Source organism: Phytophthora cinnamomi (assembly GCF_018691715.1).
Source record: "Phytophthora cinnamomi strain GKB4 chromosome Unknown Contig116, whole genome shotgun sequence".
Taxonomy (NCBI): domain Eukaryota; phylum Oomycota; class Peronosporomycetes; order Peronosporales; family Peronosporaceae; genus Phytophthora; species Phytophthora cinnamomi.
Genome location: NW_027151049.1, coordinates 335,527 through 353,567, shown reverse-complemented (window position 1 = coordinate 353,567; position 18,041 = coordinate 335,527). Strand labels below are relative to the sequence as shown.

Genomic DNA, 18,041 nt, shown 5'->3' with positions numbered 1-18,041 from the left:
ACTGTGCGATGCGGTGCGGCCGAATGGGTCTGGTTGAGAATGGACCTTACAGGCACTTCCCTGTGAACAAGACTGGTAGTTGCAAGAACGATATCCAGCTCGAGAGTTTTTACTTTGCTGTTAGTTATTCGAAGTAAGGCCTTACTTCGAAATGGCAAAACAGTCACAGCGTGCTCTAATTGCAAACTAGGGCCCTCCCAACAGTCACAGCGTGCTCTAATTGCAAACTAGGGCCCTACCAATGGTAGACTACCATAGTACTTGCCTCCTCTAGTTTTCTTCTCTTGACATCGATATCTCGCCTCTCGACCGACTGATTCCTGTTTAACCAATGCAGGGTTTCTGTAGCCTGGTCTTTGACTGCCTGCATCTCCTCGATAGACCGCTTCAATTCAGCAATCCGCTTGGCCGCGGAACTACGAACAGAATTGGCGTAGTTCTCAAGCTCCAGCTTGGACGTATCCTTTGCCACTATCTTCTTCAGACGCTCGATCTCCGATACTGACAGACGGTCACCATTGATCGTGAGCTTTTTCGTCTTGTCCGCCGATTCCTCTAAAACTAGAACTGTTAGACTGCCATTTACATCGACTTCAACTGAAACCTCAATCTTCGATTCCCCGCTCGGTTTCGGTGGGATCCCGTCCATCTCAAGTTTGCCGAGGACATGCGTGTTGCTCACATTGTCGATCTCACTCTCGCCTTCGCAAAGCTGCATGCGCATGGCCAACTGGTTATCCTGAGACGTCGAAAACGTTCGTGTCTTCCTCGTTGGAATTGTGGTGTTCCGCGGGATCGATTTTTACTCCAAGTGAGAGCGGCATTACATCCAGCACCATAAACTCGTGGAGGGATTGTATGACCGACAGTTCGCCGGTTATCATGGCAGCCTGCATGGTGGCACCGAGTACATTGAGTTCCTCCTCGCGGATGGACCTCGTGACTTCTTTGCCGTTGAAAAACTCTGCCAGGTGCTGTCTGACCTTCGGGATGCGCGTGGATCCGCCCACGACGACCACCTCATCCACCTTGCTTCTCAAGACGCTAGCATCACTCAGTACTTGCTGCACATGTACCAATAACTCGTCAAAAATGCCAGTGCATATAGCTTCAACCTGAGCATACGTAATTGTCGTGTGGAAGTCAATGCCTTCGTGTAAACCGTCTAGCTCAATGAACTTCTCGAGCGAGTCTGAAGCAAATAAAGCTCGCTTAGCATGTTCGCAAGCCATGCGCAGCCGCATCATCGCGCGCGCATTTGTCTGCAGGTCTTTGTGGTGTACCCGCTTGAATTCGGCCACACAGTGTTCTCCCAGGCGGGCGTCAACGTCTTCACCGCCTAAATGAGAACTCCCAGCCGTGCCCAACACCTCGTAAATCTCTTCTTCAATGGCCACGAGCGACACATCCAGCGTGCCGCCGCCCAGATCAAAAACCAGCACGTTCCTCTGGCCGGCTTTGGTCTTGTTCTCCAGTCCGTGCGCAATGGCAGCAGCGGTCGATTTACAGGTCAAGCGTGCCACATTCAGGCCTGCAACAGCGCCGGCATCTTTGATCGCCTGCCGTTGAGCGTAGCTGAAGGAGGCAGGTATCGTCACCACCGCGTTCTTAACCTTCTTCCCCAGATGAATCTCCACAGTCTCGCGCGCCTCCGCCAGCATCATGGCGAGGATCTCCAAAGGTTGAAACGTCTTGATCGCGCCCATGATCTGCACTACCACCTGCGGTTTATCGTCTGGCCCACGAACCACCTTGAATGGCCAATGTTTCAAGTCTTCCTGCACCTCCGGGTCCGAAAACTTGCGGCCGATCAGGTGCGAGACGCCAAACACCGTGTTGTGCACGTTCCGAGTCACGCGGCGGCGCCAACAAGTCGCTCCGTGTCTGTGAATGCTACGAACGAAGGGAATTCGTGGTTACCCGGTTCGCTCTCCACGACCTTGACGTTCTTGTCCACCCACACGCCCACGCGCAGACACGTCGTGCCCAGGTCGATGCCCACGCTGAGGCCATCGCGAGCCATTTCGTGCTACTCAACTGCAAGTTTTGTCGTGGCCGTTCCAGTCTATAGACAGGTCACGAGATCTGCGCAGGACTGCAACGACATGGGCTGGTGCTCAATGCAACGAATGCTTTGATCCAACTAGTAAGTGAGTACTTTAGCAGTACGTCTGCCTAAGACCTACCTAGTGTGTCATTGTTCACTTGTGTGGAGACCTTGAGCCCATCGAGTCGAAACGGATGGTCGCCGGGGACGGAGGTCGAGGCGAGCGATTCGCTACGAACAACAGTTCGTGGAGGCTTTTGGTGCTCTTGGAGTTGGGAGGTGAGTTGGTGAGTGAAGGCGGCGACAACTGTCGGCACTGAGGGCAGCGGAGACGAACCAACGCATCGCGGAGCTGAGCGGGGCTGGCGTTCGGGTTCTCGCGCAGCACGGTACGAACGTTGGAGGAGCCCACGAGCTTCACGACAAGTTTCAGAAGCTCACGCTCTCGGCCGAGCCCAGAACTGCCAGCATCCTCGACGGCGGGAGGCACTAGAGCTGGTTGTTTCTCTTCCTCGCGCTTCAGTTGGTGTTCTTGGAGCTCGCGCAGCTCTTGACGACAGAGAGCGAGCTGGTCGTCTCGGATTCGGAGTTGTTCCTCTTGTGCAGCTTCACGCGTGGTCGCTGCTTTGAGCTGCTCCTTTAGACGGGCGTTGTCGCGCTGCCAGGTCTCGTCGTTCTGGGCCAAAGCACTCAAGTCAGTTCAAATTGTCAAGACAAACACTTGTCGCTATGGTGCGGCTTACCTTTGAGCTGGCGTCACGAAGATCGCGCAGCTCCTCGCGCAGTGCTTCGAGCTCAGCTCGTAGCTTCGTCTTCTTGTCCTCGTGGTCGACATCGTCTTCTATCGTTGGTTGATCACTCGCGATCTCTTGGCGAGCTCCGCGTGCGATGTCACCGTCATCGATGCCAGGCGCCACGCCAGACAAGTCATCGAACTGAGTAATAATCGGCGGCGGGGGAGTTGGCGAGACGGGTGCAGCAGCAACACGAGCTGGCAGTCGGCCGAAGCTCTTCTGCGGCATCCGACCTGGCGAAGTTTTGGATGGAGACGTTCGAATAGATGACGATGAGAACGAACGCTCCAGAGTCGACACCGATGATGATCCTGTGAGACTGCCCAACGCGAACGTTGGCGTGGGCATTTTGAAGAAATACCTTCGCTTCGACGTCACGGTTCCTAGGCGATCGCAATGGAGGAACCGAGCCAGTGATAAGGATAACCTACTATCGTAATGCGCGCACGTTTGATGGGGAGGTATATTTATTTGCAAGCTACTCTGAATAAAATGGGATGCTGGCCTTCGTTCGGTTTCGCTTCCTTCGAGGTGAGAGTTGCTTGGAATGAGGTGGGGTATCTCTTACTGAGGTGGGTGGTGGAGCTCGACGAGACCCACATACATGGCAGCACCCAGGACAGCGCCCATGAACGGGCCCAGGATAGGGATCCAGAAGTATCCGCCGTGCGACGAGAACACCTTCCAGCCCCAGCCGCCGAAGAGCGTAAGGAGGCGTGGGCCGAAGTCACGAGCAGGGTTGAGAGCGTAGCCGGTGTTGAGGCCGAACGACATGCCGATGCCCGTGAGCAGGAGACCCACCGCACCAGGAAAGCTGTAGGGGCTCGCCGGTTTGTTGATCTGGTCACACAGCGCAAAGATGCCACCGACCAGCAGAGCCGTACCGATGACCTCGTTGGCGAAGGCGGCCCAGTTCGGGATCTGTGGATTCGGGTACGTGGCGAAGATGCCCTGCGTGAACTCCCGCTCCGGGTCCACGATGTCGAGCCACGGGTAGTAGACGATGTAGAGTACTAAGGCAGCAACGAAGGCGCCCAGTGTCTGTGCGATGATGTAGCCCGGTACCTTGCGCCACTCGAAGCGCTTGAAGAGCGCCATCGTCACACTGACTGCAGGATTGAGGTGGCCACCGCTCACACCACCCGAGAAATGAACTCCGAACAGCAGTGCGATACCCCAGCACAGGTTCACTGAGAGGTAGTCACCGGCAGCTCTCTTGCTCAGCACGAACTGGGCCACGGATCCGTCACCGATCAGCACGAGGATGAAGGTGCCGACGAACTCGGCCATGTAAGCGCGCATATCTTGGCTGCGAACGGCGTAGGGCGCCAAGCGGCCGTTGCCTTCGAGGTCGGCATAGCCTCCGTATCCAGGTTTGTACTCGGCCATGTTCGAAGAGGAGCTGGAGCGGTTGGCTTGGCTTGGTCAAGGCAAATTGAACTCTGAGCGTTGGGGTTTGTTGGGCGACCTATCAACTTTGGCACCACTACAGTCTCCTTTGCAGAGCCGTGAGCTTCTGCATCTTATCGACAGCGCTATTGAAAGCTTCGTAGCTGCAAGAACCCCAAATTTACTCTCGCTTACGCCTCGAGCACTTGTAGAGGATACCGTTGGGCTCAGGCCACGGTGCTCATAACGCCTTCAACCAGGAATAGCAAAGTATATGCCAACACCGATGGCTTGGTAGCTTCGACAACACTTCGCTCGGATTCAAAGAGTACAAGTTGTATTGACAGTCATATGCAGGTGCATATCTACAGTCTTTCGAGAACAATGAGAGGCCTACGGTCCTTCGCTCTACTCACCGTTACTGCTTATTGAGGCGGGTGGTGCGCCTCGATGAGGCCCACGTAGGTGGCGGCGCCGACGATTCCGCCGACAAACGGGCCTACAATCGGGATCCAGAAGTAGCCGTCACGCAGCGTCCACACCTGCCAGCCCCAGCCGGCGAAGAAGGTGAAGAGGCGAGGGCCGAAGTCGCGGGCCGGGTTGAGCGCATAGCCCGTGTCAAGGCCGAAGGCCATGCCGATGCACGTGAGCATCAGAGCAACGGCGCCGGGGAAGCTGTACGGGCTTGCAGGCTTGTTGAGCTGGTCGCCGACAGCGAAGATGCCGCTGACAAGCAGAGCCGTACCGATGATCTCGTTCGCCAGAGCGGACCAGTTGGGGATCTGAGCGTTCGGGTATGTGGCGAAGATCCCTTGCGTGGTCACGCGCTCCGGGTCGTGGATGTCGAACCACGGGTAGTACACAACGAATACGACGATGGCGGCCGCGAATGCGCCGGCGGTCTGGGCAACGAAGTAACCCGGCACCTTGTGCCACTCGAAACGCTTGAACATGGCCAACGTGAGGGTGACGGCCGGGTTGAGGTGGCCACCGCTGACACCGCCGGAGAAGTGGATGCCGAAGAGCAGCGCAATGCCCCAGCACAGGTTCACAGACAGGTAGTGGCCGGCACCGCCTCCACCCAGCACGTACTGCGCGACGGAGCCGTCGCCGATGAGCACGAGGATGAAGGTGCCGACGAATTCTGCTAGGTAGGCGCGAAAGTTGGGGTTGTGCACGTGGTAGAATGGCAGGCGCGAGTTGCTCTCTAGATCGGCGTAGCCGTGCTTGCTGCTGGTGCCGTACTCGGTCATGGTGGTCAGAGGTGCGGTGGAGACTTGGCCGGAAGGGTGTAAATTGAAGAATGAGACTTGCACCGGGATCTCTCGAGCGCGTACGGATCGCCTTGAAGCGATGCGCTGTCCAGCAGGTCTGCTGTACTCGCACCCAGCCGTGCTTGAAGCCCCTGAAAAAAGTGCTGGTGTCGCCAACAGCTGCCCACATCGGAGCCACGAGCGACCTCAAGCCGGAGAGAGGCACATGCTTTGCTCCATGCTCATAGCAAGGTGTTGGTTGCGACGTCTTATTCGTCATGGGCTTGTTGTAGCGAACTAAGCCATACGTCGATCACCGAAGGTGTTGTCAAAGTTGTATGACATTCAACGAATTCGAGTTGGTATTGTTGCATTGAATTCAAATTCATAGAAACCTACCAAAGCTGTAGGCTGGCACGCTGGAGGCTCGCCGTTGCCTCGGATTCAAGTGCAGGACGTTGACCATGAATTTGCGACGAGCACCATGTGGTCGTGCCGAGGCTGGCCGTGGCAGCCAATATTGACTCGCTAGAGAAGATCCCACCGCGAGTAGCGAGAATGGGCGGACCAAAGTCTGACCCGGCTTCAACATGGCCAGATGAGCTTGGGACATGGGAATTGGACCGGCACATCAAACGTCAGGCTATCTGTGCATTGGCCGGCAGCAATTCGGCCATGCTGGTCTTCCTCTACCGGTAGCGGCGGCTGCATTGGCGCTCAAGTGGCAACAACAAGGACCACCGCTTCAACAACTGTAGAACTTACGAACTTCGCAACGTATTCAAACGTTTTAAAAGTGGTCAACTTATTTTCCTTCCTGTGTTGCTGTTCCTAGAGTCAAATCCGTTCTCCCCTCTCGTCTCCAACTGCGGCGATTCCCGCGCCGGTGGCCGGGTAGATCCAGTGCCGCGACAAGCCCGACGAATTTTGGAGTCGCCGCGAAAACGGATCATCTCTCGCCGCAGAGATCTTCACCGGTCATGTCATGTACCGAGTCAAGCTCCTGACTAAAGCTGTGCTTGGACAGCCCCCGCTCCAGCTGGCTGAGAAAGACCGTCGTCTTGGTCGGCTGATGGATGTCGGCGCAGTGCGGTGCAGTCTGCACGCTTTGCATGAAGCGCGTCGCTTTACCGCGATCTCAATCGAGGAGCACTGCATCAAGCGTGAGATGACGAAATGAAGTTGGGAATCTGCATCGCAGACTAGCAGCATGGTCACGTATGATCTGCCCAAGAAAGACACACGCAAGGCCTCCATAACATTTCATGTCAATTAGTTTTACTCGCTTGTCATTTACCACGCAAGGCCGCCCCCGCTGGGAGTAAGGAAACGAAATTCAATGCAGACTACCGTTTCTGTTCGCGAGCTTTAGTGGTTCCGAGTGAGTGGATCATCCATCGCTCGACCACCAGGACCACAGCAAGCTGTTCCTCCAGGTTGGAGTTCAGCAGGTGAGTCCGGCTGGCATTTTTTCAGGTGTCAACATGTGGGCTCACCCGCCTCTGCTCGAAGTGTGTCTCTGTTGTTGACCCTTTTCACCGCCTTCAACAAGAAGACCCGACATCTCTCGTACCGAGCCATCGCATGTCGGTGCCAGTTTGCTCGAATCGAGAGCTCAAACCTTCACCTCATTCTCCAATTTCCCTCCTACCGGGCACAGCTCCCTCAAAGCCTCCCAACCCACACCTCCAAAACAACTATGTCCGAGTACGGATCGCTCAAGCCTGGATACACCGACCTCGAGGGCAACCCGCGTTTGCCATTCTACGCCATTCGCAACCCCGATGTCCGCGCCTACCTGGCCGAGTTCGTCGGCACCTTCATCCTGGTGCTCATCGGTGACGGGTCCGTCGCGCAATATGTGCTCGGTGGCGGCAATGCTGGCCACTACCTGTCCGTGAATTTGGCCTGGGGTATCGCTCTGCTGTTCGGCATCCACTTTTCCGGCGGCGTGAGCGGTGGCCACCTCAACCCGGCGGTCACGTTGACCCTCGCTGCATTCGGCCGATTTGAATGGTACAAGCTCCCCGGTTACTTCATTGCCCAGACCCTGGGCGCCTTCGCCGCGGCCTGGGTGGTGTTCGTGGTGTACTACCCTTGGTTCGACGTCCAGGACCCGGAGCGCGCCACCACACAGAGCATCTTTGCGACCTACCCGAATGAGCAAATCCCCAACTGGTCCGGCCTCGTCAACGAAATTGTCGGCACGGCGCTGCTTCTCAGCGGCATCTTCGCTGTCGGTGACCAGCTCAACAAGCCCGCCAGCCCCTACACGTTCCCGGCTGCGGTTGCTCTGATGCTGACCTGCGTTGGCATGGCCTTTGGACTTGACACGGGCTACGCTCTTAACCCAGCCCGTGACTTCGGCCCTCGCCTCTTTACCTTCTTCGCTGGCTGGGGCTGGAAGGTGTTCACGGCTCGCAGCTTCTACTTCTGGATCCCGATCGTCGGCCCGTTCGTCGGCGGACTGCTTGGTGCTGGCCTGTACGTCGGTCTCATCGAGAACTTCCACCCGCGCGAATAAATCGTGTAGGCGGGCATCCAGCACTTGGCTTGTGTAGTAGTTTGGATGTCCTAGTCAAAATACATCTATCCTTTTCTTGTACTCACACTCGAGTTTCAACAACTATACAAATGTTCCATCATTATACCGTTGCATAGGTATATCTACGCGAGGGAATAATGAATCTCATCGTTGGCATCGACCTGGGTATGACGTGCTCACGCGTGGGCGTGTGGCGCAACGAGCGCATGGAGGTTATTCCTAGCAGGCAGTAGACTTATTAAGTACTGGACGTGGTCATGCGTGGCGTTCACGGAGGCTGGACTGCTCATAGGCGATGTTGTTAGACGACTAGGAACGCCGAGAACACAATTTTCGATATCAACCAGTTGATCGGCCTAGAAGAACAGGAAAACATCAAACATTAGACGTTGAAGGTGGAGTGTGGGCTGGAGGATGCTCTGTACTGCAGACTCTGCAGATTGTGGTTCAAGGGGAGGCCAAGACGTTTCAACCAGTGGAGCTCATGGCCATGCTGTTGCATTGCCGAGCGGCTTCGATCTTGTGCAGGTGTCAGGCGACAAAAGCCGCCGATGCTATCGCCGGGATCAACGTGGTTCGCGTTTAGAATTCGGCAACAGCAGCTAGCGTCTTGACGCGCGTGTCATCCGGATGGAATTACTATTGAAGACGTCAAGTCAAAGGCGGAAAAGGCAAACTACGCGCGTCGTTCCGTTCGCAATTTGCAGTGAAACATTGCTGAGGTCCGTGTCCGACAACTACCAGTCCAACTGTACCCCTTTTCCGGTACACTCCCCTTGAAGTGATCCGGCAGTGCTCCCGATCCCCCACGCTTGTCAAAGAGAATCTCCTTCCTCCGCCCTCGAGTCCCCCGTCATGCTGCGCTGCTCGCTGCTCTGCTCGGCGCTATCGGCGCTGGCCCTCTCCGCCTGCTCGGACGCCGCCGTGCTGCGCGTGTCCATGGTGAAGCGCAGCGACGACGAGTTCGTGGCCTCGCTGCTGCACGACGTGCACGCGCTGAACCGGCCGGTGGTGTGGGCGCCCGAGGCCGACAGTCCGTCCGCCTTCCCGTCCGCCAGCGACGCCGACGCCGTCGAGGGCACGGCCAGCGTCGTGATCCGCGACTTCCAGAACGCGCAGTACTACGGGGCCATCTCCATCGGCACGCCGCCGCAGCCCTTCGCCGTGATCTTCGACACGGGCTCCAGCAACCTCTGGGTGCCCGACAAGAAGTTCGGCGCGCACAAGGTGTACGACCACGACAAGTCCAGCAGCTACAAGCCCAACGGCACGGCCTTCGACATCATGTACGGCAGCGGGCCCGTGTCGGGCTTCCTGTCGCAGGACACGCTGGCGCTGGGCGGCCTCTCCGTGCCCGACCAGTTCTTCGCCGAGGTGAACGTCACCAAGGGCCTCGGCCCGGCCTACTACCTGGGCAAGTTCGACGGCCTCTTCGGCCTGGCCTTCGACGCCATCAGCGTCGACCACCTCAAGACGCCCTTCCACCGCATGATCCAGCAGGGCCTGCTGGACGAGCCGGTCTTCGCCTTCTACCTGGGCGACCAGAAGGACGGCGAGCTCACGCTCGGCGGCGTGGACAAGAGCCACTACAAGGGCGAGCTCGAGTACGTGGACGTGACCAGCGCCACCTACTGGTCGGTCAAGCTGGACGCCGTCGAGGCCAAGGGCCAGCAGCTCGCCGACGTGAACAAGGCCATCGTGGACTCGGGCACGTCGCTCATCGCCGGCCCCAAGGACCAGGTGGCCAAGCTGGCCGCGCTCGTGGGCGCGCACAAGTTCATCATGGGCGAGTACCTCATCAGCTGCTCGGCCGCCGCACCCGACATCTCGTTCGTGCTCAACGGCAAGAAGTACACGCTCACCAAGGACGAGTACACGCTCAAGAGCGGCCCCATCTGCCTCTTCGCCTTCATGGGCATCGACATCCCGGCCCCCGCCGGCCCGCTGTGGATCCTCGGCGACGTCTTCATGCGCAAGCACTACACTGTCTTCGACTGGGGCACCGACTCCCGCAAGCCGCGCGTCGGCTTCGCGCTGGCCGCATAAGGCGATGGCCGAAGACGTCCCTCCTCAATCAACTCAACCTGAACGGACCCCTGGTCGAACGGTGAGTGACATTGAAGGTAAGGTTAATGCATGCTGTATGAACTCCTCGCAGACTAGTAGCCTGTGAGAGGCGATGCTGAAGTGTGTTGATCCTGTTGAAATGCTCAAAAAATGGCGCTTGTGAAACCTCTATTTCCGTCGTGTGTGTGTTGTTGCCCAAGTTTGGTGAGTCCCTGCCTGCTTCTTGTTGAATCGTGCTTTCCCCAGGTTGTCGTCGCGATGAGCAAGACCAAGCAGCAAACCCCACGCAGTACTGTCGGGTCGCCTAAAGCCACTCCTCGCGGCGATCTGGACCCCTCCCAGCCAGTTCAACTCAGCGTATTGGTACTGCAGGCAGATGCTCTTGAACACGACGAAGCTGTACGTCAGGAACTCAAGCGCAGTGGCTTCGTGGTGAAGCAGCAGGCTCTCGTCAACTTGTCGGTGGACGCAGCTCGCCAATTTGTGTTGGAGGTTTGCAACCCTCACAGCGCGTTGTACCGACCGCCGGCGCCTGTGGACACGGAAGCTGAAGGCCACTCAGCTTCGAATGAAGGCCATGCTGCTGATGCAGGAGCACATATCCCAATTGTTACTGACGCTCACAGCAGCTCGGACACAGCTGACGACAACGAGATCATGGAGCATGCTATTCACGCGCTGGCGAGTGGTCCTACTCTCGTCTTGGGCGTCGAGAGACCAAATGCTGTTGCAGAGCTACTGCAACTTGTTGGACCCGCTAACCCGGCAGCCTGGACAGAAAGTTCGAACGCCTGTCTCCGAGCTCGGTTTGCGAAAGATGCACCTCGGAGGCTCGGGCTCCGCTGCAGCGCTCAAGAGCTGACGGCATCACACGAGCTGGCCTTCCTGATGGCACACTCCGGCAACAAGGTCCACGCTCACGCTCATCCTCAAGGCCAAGCCGCTGTGATGCCATTGCCAAGTGGCGAAACAAGCTCCGCTAAAACTGCGGCCATGGGCCTGGACCAGCTACTCAACTTCCTCTTCCCGGAGCACCTGCAGCATCCGAACTCAGCTGGTCGGCTCTTCGTCTTCGGGCTGTACGGGCCGCTGGATGCTCACTCGAGACTCCGCAGCGGTGAAAAAGGCCTACACGTCGTGACCGACCGTGAGCTCACCACCATGTCGGCGCGCATGGAGCGCGAGGACATTTTGGCGGTCTACGGCATGTGCTCGCTGTCACAGGAAGAGGAAGAAGAGGTGGTGCGCCAAGTGGACCACCTGCTCAAGCGGTTCCCTCAGTACACGCCGCGCGACATCGAGGCACTGCTCGCCCCGCTCCCGCGTAACTCGGACGGCAACATGAGCTTCCACGACATGCAGCGCGCAGTGCTCAAGGAGCGACTGCGCCGCGTTGTGTGCATGAAGGAGCGTCTGCATCCAGCGCTGGCCGAACCCGTGCGCAACCAGTTCGCGCGCACGCTGACGCGCGTCTCGGCCAAGAAAGACGGCGGCCTGGTGAACGGCGCGCCGTCCAGCTTCTTCCTCAAGGACGTGGGGGCCACCAACGTGGAGAATGCGACGCTGGTGTCGCGCCTGCTGAGCACACGCGCCTTCCAGATCTGTCAGATGGAGGACGGCAACTCGCCCGAGCTCACGCAGAACGTGCGTCTGCTGCGGCCCGACAAGGCCCAGAAGGGCCCCGAGCGAGAGCCGTGGAACCCGAACTGCCAGAAGCGCAGCCAGCCAGGCCGGCAGTGAGGTACTTAAGTAGCTTAGCTATGACACATGCATGTACGTACATGCACTGCAACACGTTGAAGTCGCCTTTTCAGCCAACCAAATTGTTTCTTTCGTATTTCGACCAATAGGAGAACCGGACCGTTGACACGCATCAGCCGGCGGACCATTATTGCCAATAGCTCAAGCAGCAAGGGATGCCGTTCGCGCAGATCGTGCTGGGGCCGCCCGGCTCGGGCAAGACGACGTACTGCAACGGCATGCAGCAGTTCCTGCAGGCCAACGGCCGGGACGTGGCCGTCGTCAACATGGACCCGGCCAACGAGCAGCTGCCGTACGTGGCCGACGTGGACGTGGCCGACATGATCTGCCTCGAGAACGTCATGGAGGAGCTCGACCTCGGCCCGAACGGCGGTGCGTCTGCCTGTGCCTGCCAGTAGGTTCAATTAGCCTAAAAGTGTTAAAATGTTGCTGCACTGTTCGCTGTCAATTAACTGGTGGCAGGCCTGGTGTACTGCATGGACTACATCGACGTCAACTTCGACTGGCTGGAGGACAAGCTGGCGACGCTCAAGGACAAGTACGTGCTGTTCGACTTCCCCGGCCAGGTGGAGCTCTACACGCACGAGAACAGCGTGCACAGCATCCTGCACAAGCTGCAGAAGCTGGGCTACAAGGTGCGGGCTGGCTGAACTGGTGTTTGGAGGCTGGGGGGACGACTGAATGACGGACTGGTTGGTTGGTGTGGCGTGGTGGTTGTAGCTGGCCGTGGTGCACCTCGTGGACGCGCACCACTGCACCGACAGCTCCAAGTTCGTGTCGGTGGTAATGCTGAGCTTGTCATCCATGGTGCGGCTCGAGCTCCCGCACATCAACGTACTGTCCAAGATCGACCTCATGCAGCAGTACGGGAAGCTCGGTACGTAGCCAGCGAGTGGCTTAGGTTGTGTGCGTTTGTCTGTCTGGCTGACGCGTTGTGCTCTGCAGCATTCAACTTGGACTTCTACACGGACGTGCTGGACCTGCGCTACCTGCTGGATCGGCTGGATGAGCCGGATGACGCTGAGGATGAGGACCAGATCTCGTTGGAGCCGCGGCATACGACCATCTCCAACTCGCGACTCGCAGAGCGGTTCCGCCGCATGAACGAGGCGCTCGTTGATGTCATCGAGGACTTCAGCCTCGTGAGCTTCCTCCCGCTGCAGATCCAGGACCCTTCGACACTGCAGAAGCTCGTCGCGGCTATCGACAAGGCCAGCGGTTTCGTCTTCACCGGCGTCGACTTCCAGACCGCCGTCGTGAAGGACTACGCATTCGGAGACCAGAGCGCGCCTGACGTTCAAGAGAAATACCTCGAGCAGTAGCAGGCAAGGCGTTGCTGGCCATGGTGCTCAATCCTTAAAAGATCCATTGTATTACCCGCTCTCATTCTCTCGGTTTGCTCTGCTCTGCTTGTCGCCTCGGCTTGGTCCGCTCAGCAACCACAGCCGTAGCTGCGTTCCTTTCAGTCTGCATATTATGCTGCTGAGCCGAGCCCTGCATAGCCTTCGATGATGACGGCCGCCTCTTATGTCGCGAACGTCTGTCTTACCTAATCGTTGTGATGGACTCGGGTGCTGTCTGTCTAGCCGGACACCGCGCGCCCTGGCTTAGAAGAAAATGCCGCCTTCCTCTTCTTCTGCAGTCTCGTCCACGTTGCTGAGGTACTGCTCGTAGGTGGATGACGTCGGATGCAGCGAGGGCATCCCCGCCGTGGACAACGAGCTCATGGACATCGAGTTGCGCACACCTAAGCCGCCTCCCATGCCGCCCAGTCCTCTACCGGCAATGCCACGGCCTGCCAACGAATTCGTCGTGCTGGACTGGGGCGTCTCTTCTGTTGTAGCCTCGTCACCCTCTGCTAAACTCTCGAAAGGCGACGACTTCATTCCTTCAAAGCTGCCATCGCTCATATAGCCCAGGTTACCCGACGGTCGGTTAAATCCAGCCTCTTGTCTCGGGAACGACAGTAATCCTCCACTATAATATCAAACAGAGAGCAACAGAAAGTTAGTCGATCATACCCACAGCATCATACCAACCAACGAACACATCAGTAGTTACCTGCTCGTAACATTGCGATCGAAAAGCCGTAAATCATTCATGGAGAAGTTACGCTTGGCAGCCGTAGACACCTTGGTCATCGCGTGCACAATCTCCATGACCTGATCCACGTCGTTCACGAAATATTTTGCTGCGCTGGGCTTCTTGCCCACAGTCACCGTAAACATGTTGGAACGGCTGCGAGACTCCTCCAGGTACTGGAACATGAACTCGTCCGACAAATCGTCACCCACGCACAAGATAAAGTCAACGTACTGACCACTTGTAGACTCGATCGTGGACATTACGCGATCCACGATTACACCCTTATCGACTCCCTCCGGGCGCACTTCAAGGTAGTCCGTACCCGTCACCACCTCCACCTGGAAATGCTCCAGTACCTGCAAGAGCTGATCATGCAGCTCCTTCGCCTGCAGCTGACCAAACTCAGGGTCAGCATCACGGTACTGCCACAGCAACGCACTGCCCTTCAGCTCGATGTACGTGCCGTGCGTGCGCTGCGTATAAATATCCATGACGGCGTGCGTCACATCCTTCCACGAGTCGTCAAAGTTGTCCTTCGTGCACAACCACACGCCTTCCTCCACGTCACTCACCAAACTGTTCGAGCTGCTGCCACTTGACGGCGGAGCCGCGCCGCCAGTGTTAGTATTCGTGCCAGTGCCCCATTTATACAGGTAACCGTGCTCAGCAGCAAGCCCCAAGCCACGCACCGAGCCCAGCGTCTTTTCCAGATCCAAACGCTCTTTACCGCTCAGTACAAATACAGTGTTGCGCGGGTCAGCACACAGTAGAGTCAAGGATGCCAACAGATCGGATGACGCCTTTGGAGTTTCTGCCTTGGACACAAACGCGTTCTGCTCGTTGCCAGTGATATACTTAGAGAAATTGTGGGTTCCAGCAGGCTCCTCAAGCGTGAGAGTGTTACCGTAGTCAAAGAAAATCACGCGACGGAACGTCTCGCGGTAAGCCTTGGCCACGACATCAGTCTCCAGCATTTTGAAACCAGCATTGAATTCCAACATACGGAAGCCCAGTCCGAGACCGTAGCCCATGTACTCGCCCTCCGCGGTTTGTTTCTTCGTACGCTTCAGGTCAACGAGAATACGCTCCGCCCACTTAGTGCGTGAGTTCGTCGTGATGTATTCCAGATCTTTTCGGTGACGCGCCATCCGCTCCTCATCCGACATGGTCAATGCAAGTTCCATGGCCTGGATAATCTCCTCGCGTTTCCATGGGTTGACACCGACGCTACCCGTCAGCACGCGGCTGCTTCCCGAAAACTCTGATACGATTACAACACCAGGCGACTTGGCCAATTCGTGTGCGTAGATAAACTCGAATGGATAAAGGTTGACGGCATCACGTACGCACGTAGTGAGCAAAACATGGCCCACACGCCAAAGCGGTAGTCTAGAAGCCATGTCCGTGTTTTCCACTTCCGAATACGCAAAGATCGGCTCCTTGCGGTTCCCGCCAAAACGATCATTGATGCGCTTCATATGCGCCAAGATCTCTGCACGAACGCTGTCCTTCTCCGGCGTTGGATTGGACGTATCCCAGATACCGATCTGCACGAACTGCACCTTGTCCACGTACTGCGGGTGATGAGCTAAGAAGAACTCGATAGCACCAAGCTTGAGCAAGATTCCCTTCAGTCGCTCTACGCGGTCAACACTCACAAACACCTTGCGGTCGCTACTCTCGAACTTGGCTGCAAGCACGGCTGCATCCTGCTCCACCTGGGCACTAGAATTAATCCGGTCCATAAATGAGGGTTCAATGCCAATATGGCTTATGGTCAGCATGACCATGCGGCCATTGTACTCGACGCCAATGTAGCCACCGGGCTGCGCGCTATACTTGAGTCCGAGGATGCGACGACAGCTCGTCAGGAAGTGACGCGCATGCTCATACAGATGAAAACCAATGTGATCCGCAGCCAGCACTCCACGCAGCAAGTCTGCGCGCATCGACAGCGTTCGGAAGATCTCCGAGCTCGGGAACGGCGTGTGCAAGAAAATACCCACGTTAACACAAGGCAGACGACGCGTCAGGAAACTCGGTGCGACGAGCAGGTGGAGTCCGTGCACCCACACCAAATCACCTTCGTTGTACACCTCAATAACCTTGTTCACGAAAATTCGGTTCACCGTCTTGTAGCTAGCCCAGGCATTGCGTTGCTGGCCAGGGTTCCACCAGCGCGTAGGCAGCGCCCCGTAAACATCCACGATGTTGTGGAATACAGGCCAGAGTGTGCCGTAGCAAAAGTTGTGGAACGTCGAGCCCAACGGTTCAGAAAGGAACACGGGGACGCAGTGGAAATCCTCAAGCTGCTTGGCCAGGCGCTCCTCGTCTTCCTTGGGAATGGGCTCCGCACAGTGCACCGTTCCGACCCACGTCAGCCGCATCGAGCTGACCCTGTCCCAGTTGGCCTCGCGGTACGAGTCCTTCAGCAGTCCGGACGGGCAAATAAGGTTGTCGTCTTCCCACTCGATATGGTAGTGGCCTTCCGGAGTTCTGTGCACTAGGACGGGCAGTCTGTGAACCGCAATAATAACGCCGTCGGTGGCCTCCATCGTCACGTTCGTAGCTGTCTGCCTGGGGGAAGTCGGGGACGGATTCAGACTCGGCATGTCCTCCGAGACCCCGCGCAGCTTGGCGCCGGGGCTCGACACCTCCTCTCCGAGCACGGGCCCGGAGCTGGCCCGCACCCTGGCGCCAGGCCTGGCCGAGCTGAGCGTCGGACTCGCCGTCTTCTCGTTCTCCTCTGCAATGACGTCCGTCAGCAGCCGGCCGGAGCCGGGCGGCCGCCGGCTGTTGCTGCGGTGCAGCGAGCCCGCTCCGTCCTCGCTGCCGTTGGCCCTGCGGTCCACGAAGGCCTGGCCCGAGCTCAGGCGCGGGATGACGCCCCAGAAGGCGGGCGGCGGGACGTCCTCGTCGTCGCTCTTGCTGTCGGCCTGGTCGGCCGCGGCCGTGACGATGGTGGCCGTGCCCGTGGCGTCGTCCTCGCTGCAGAGCGAGGAGCGGCGGCGCGGCCGCGCGTCCAGCGTGTCCTGCGTCTGCACGTAGCCCACGCCCACCGAGAGCTCGCGCGTGACGGGGCCCGACTCGGCCGAGCCCTCGTAGCGCAGGAAGCGGCTGCCCGAGCACACGGCGTAGCGGTAGCGCACGACGGAGCCCGCGGGCGCCAGCACCGGCTCCAGGTTGTACCAGATCGGGTACAGGTCGGGCGTGGTCACGAGCTGCAGGCCGCCCTCGGCGCCGGCGCCGCCCGTGTTGGGCACCACGTCCACGGAGCCGCCCAGGGCCGGCAGGTCGCCCACGAGCCACAGCGTCTGGCCGTGGCCCAGCGCCGCGCACACCTGGAAGTCCACGCGCGTGCCGGGCGGGGGCGCCGGCAGCCCCCAGCCCACGGCGTGGCGCAGCCGCTGCAGCATCTTCTCCGTGTCAAAAGCTGCGAGTGGCGTCACAAAACACGGTGGAGTGAGTCTCGGCGGATCGTTTTGGGGAGGGCAGAGGCGAGGCGGCGTACTCGAACGACGAGGGCCTCTCGCTGTGTGAGGGTGTGTGTGTCTCTGTCTGTGTGCGTCTGGCTGGCTGGCGCGCGGACGGCGGTGGCGCGCTCGGCTCTGTAGGCGTAGGCGCGCTGGCAGTGCTTGGCGGCCTTCTCTTCCCGTGCGCTCGCCTCCGAGCGCTGTTGGGGCGTGGCGTACCCAACAAAAGAAGAAAACGGCGCTCGCACCTAAGAGGATAGGAAGGCACTCAAGTGAGAGTGACATTCGTGTGCCGCACATAAACACACGGCTGACCGCTTCAACCACAGCAACTTCCATGCTGTTCCGCCTACATGTATTTGTTTCTAGACGACGTGTCGGTGGCAATAATGTGAGAAGGAATGGCATGCTCGTGAGCGGTCTGCAGCCATAGTGGCCATCGAGAAGTGCTCCATTGTGAATGAGGAGTGGGGTGGGGGCATATCGTGGCAGTGAGATTGCGCATCCAGCGCTGGCGTATTCAGACACTTGCTCGTGTCACGAGCCTTGTGGCAAGGGATTGGAGGCGAAGATTCGTTTCGGACAACGCAGCGAGGCTTACGCGCCCAAGCACCATTTGCTTCAGAT

At 58.1% G+C, this 18,041-nt stretch overlaps 9 protein-coding genes across 10 annotated transcripts; 4 read left to right on the top strand and 5 right to left on the bottom strand.

Annotated features, from left to right (window-relative positions):
- Positions 1 to 235: 235 nt before the first annotated feature.
- Positions 236 to 2,023, bottom strand: IUM83_16503 (hsp70-like protein; the record flags this gene model as incomplete). The annotated part of the gene is made up of 3 exons (XM_067941390.1): positions 236 to 739; positions 828 to 1,884; positions 1,962 to 2,023. The coding sequence occupies 3 exons, from the start codon at positions 2,021 to 2,023 to the stop codon at positions 236 to 238; spliced, it is 1,623 nt and encodes a 540-aa protein (XP_067781646.1).
- Positions 2,024 to 2,201: 178 nt separating this feature from the next.
- IUM83_16502 (uncharacterized protein) lies at positions 2,202 to 3,069 on the bottom strand (the record flags this gene model as incomplete). Its single annotated transcript, XM_067941389.1, has 2 exons — positions 2,202 to 2,723; positions 2,791 to 3,069. 2 exons carry the CDS (start codon positions 3,067 to 3,069, stop codon positions 2,202 to 2,204), a joined length of 801 nt encoding a protein of 266 aa, XP_067781636.1.
- Positions 3,070 to 3,405: 336 nt separating this feature from the next.
- IUM83_16501 (putative aquaporin) lies at positions 3,406 to 4,230 on the bottom strand (the record flags this gene model as incomplete). Its single annotated transcript, XM_067941388.1, has 1 exon — positions 3,406 to 4,230. The coding sequence occupies one exon, from the start codon at positions 4,228 to 4,230 to the stop codon at positions 3,406 to 3,408; it is 825 nt and encodes a 274-aa protein (XP_067781645.1).
- Positions 4,231 to 4,655: 425 nt separating this feature from the next.
- On the bottom strand, positions 4,656 to 5,483 carry IUM83_16500 (putative aquaporin; the record flags this gene model as incomplete). Its single annotated transcript, XM_067941387.1, has 1 exon — positions 4,656 to 5,483. One exon carries the CDS (start codon positions 5,481 to 5,483, stop codon positions 4,656 to 4,658), a length of 828 nt encoding a protein of 275 aa, XP_067781635.1.
- A 1,699-nt stretch (positions 5,484 to 7,182) lies between these two features.
- Positions 7,183 to 8,007, top strand: IUM83_16499 (putative aquaporin; the record flags this gene model as incomplete). The annotated part of the gene is made up of 1 exon (XM_067941386.1): positions 7,183 to 8,007. The coding sequence occupies one exon, from the start codon at positions 7,183 to 7,185 to the stop codon at positions 8,005 to 8,007; it is 825 nt and encodes a 274-aa protein (XP_067781538.1).
- An 876-nt stretch (positions 8,008 to 8,883) lies between these two features.
- On the top strand, positions 8,884 to 10,074 carry IUM83_16498 (aspartic protease; the record flags this gene model as incomplete). 2 transcript variants are annotated; one of them, XM_067941385.1, is made up of 1 exon in its annotated part: positions 8,884 to 10,074. In XM_067941385.1, the coding sequence occupies one exon, from the start codon at positions 8,884 to 8,886 to the stop codon at positions 10,072 to 10,074; it is 1,191 nt and encodes a 396-aa protein (XP_067781536.1). The 2 variants fall into 2 exon arrangements, with proteins under 2 accessions (XP_067781536.1, XP_067781537.1); XM_067941384.1 differs by having other exon boundaries at positions 8,968 to 10,074.
- A 279-nt stretch (positions 10,075 to 10,353) lies between these two features.
- Positions 10,354 to 11,835, top strand: IUM83_16497 (putative aspartyl protease family A01A; the record flags this gene model as incomplete). Its single annotated transcript, XM_067941383.1, has 1 exon — positions 10,354 to 11,835. The coding sequence occupies one exon, from the start codon at positions 10,354 to 10,356 to the stop codon at positions 11,833 to 11,835; it is 1,482 nt and encodes a 493-aa protein (XP_067781614.1).
- Positions 11,836 to 12,011: 176 nt separating this feature from the next.
- On the top strand, positions 12,012 to 13,178 carry IUM83_16496 (GPN-loop GTPase 2; the record flags this gene model as incomplete). The annotated part of the gene is made up of 4 exons (XM_067941382.1): positions 12,012 to 12,228; positions 12,319 to 12,491; positions 12,577 to 12,733; positions 12,802 to 13,178. The coding sequence occupies 4 exons, from the start codon at positions 12,012 to 12,014 to the stop codon at positions 13,176 to 13,178; spliced, it is 924 nt and encodes a 307-aa protein (XP_067781535.1).
- A 285-nt stretch (positions 13,179 to 13,463) lies between these two features.
- Positions 13,464 to 17,357, bottom strand: IUM83_16495 (trehalose-phosphatase, variant; the record flags this gene model as incomplete). Its single annotated transcript, XM_067941381.1, has 2 exons — positions 13,464 to 13,833; positions 13,918 to 17,357. The coding sequence occupies 2 exons, from the start codon at positions 17,355 to 17,357 to the stop codon at positions 13,464 to 13,466; spliced, it is 3,810 nt and encodes a 1,269-aa protein (XP_067781594.1).
- Between the last annotated feature and the right edge of the window lie 684 nt (positions 17,358 to 18,041).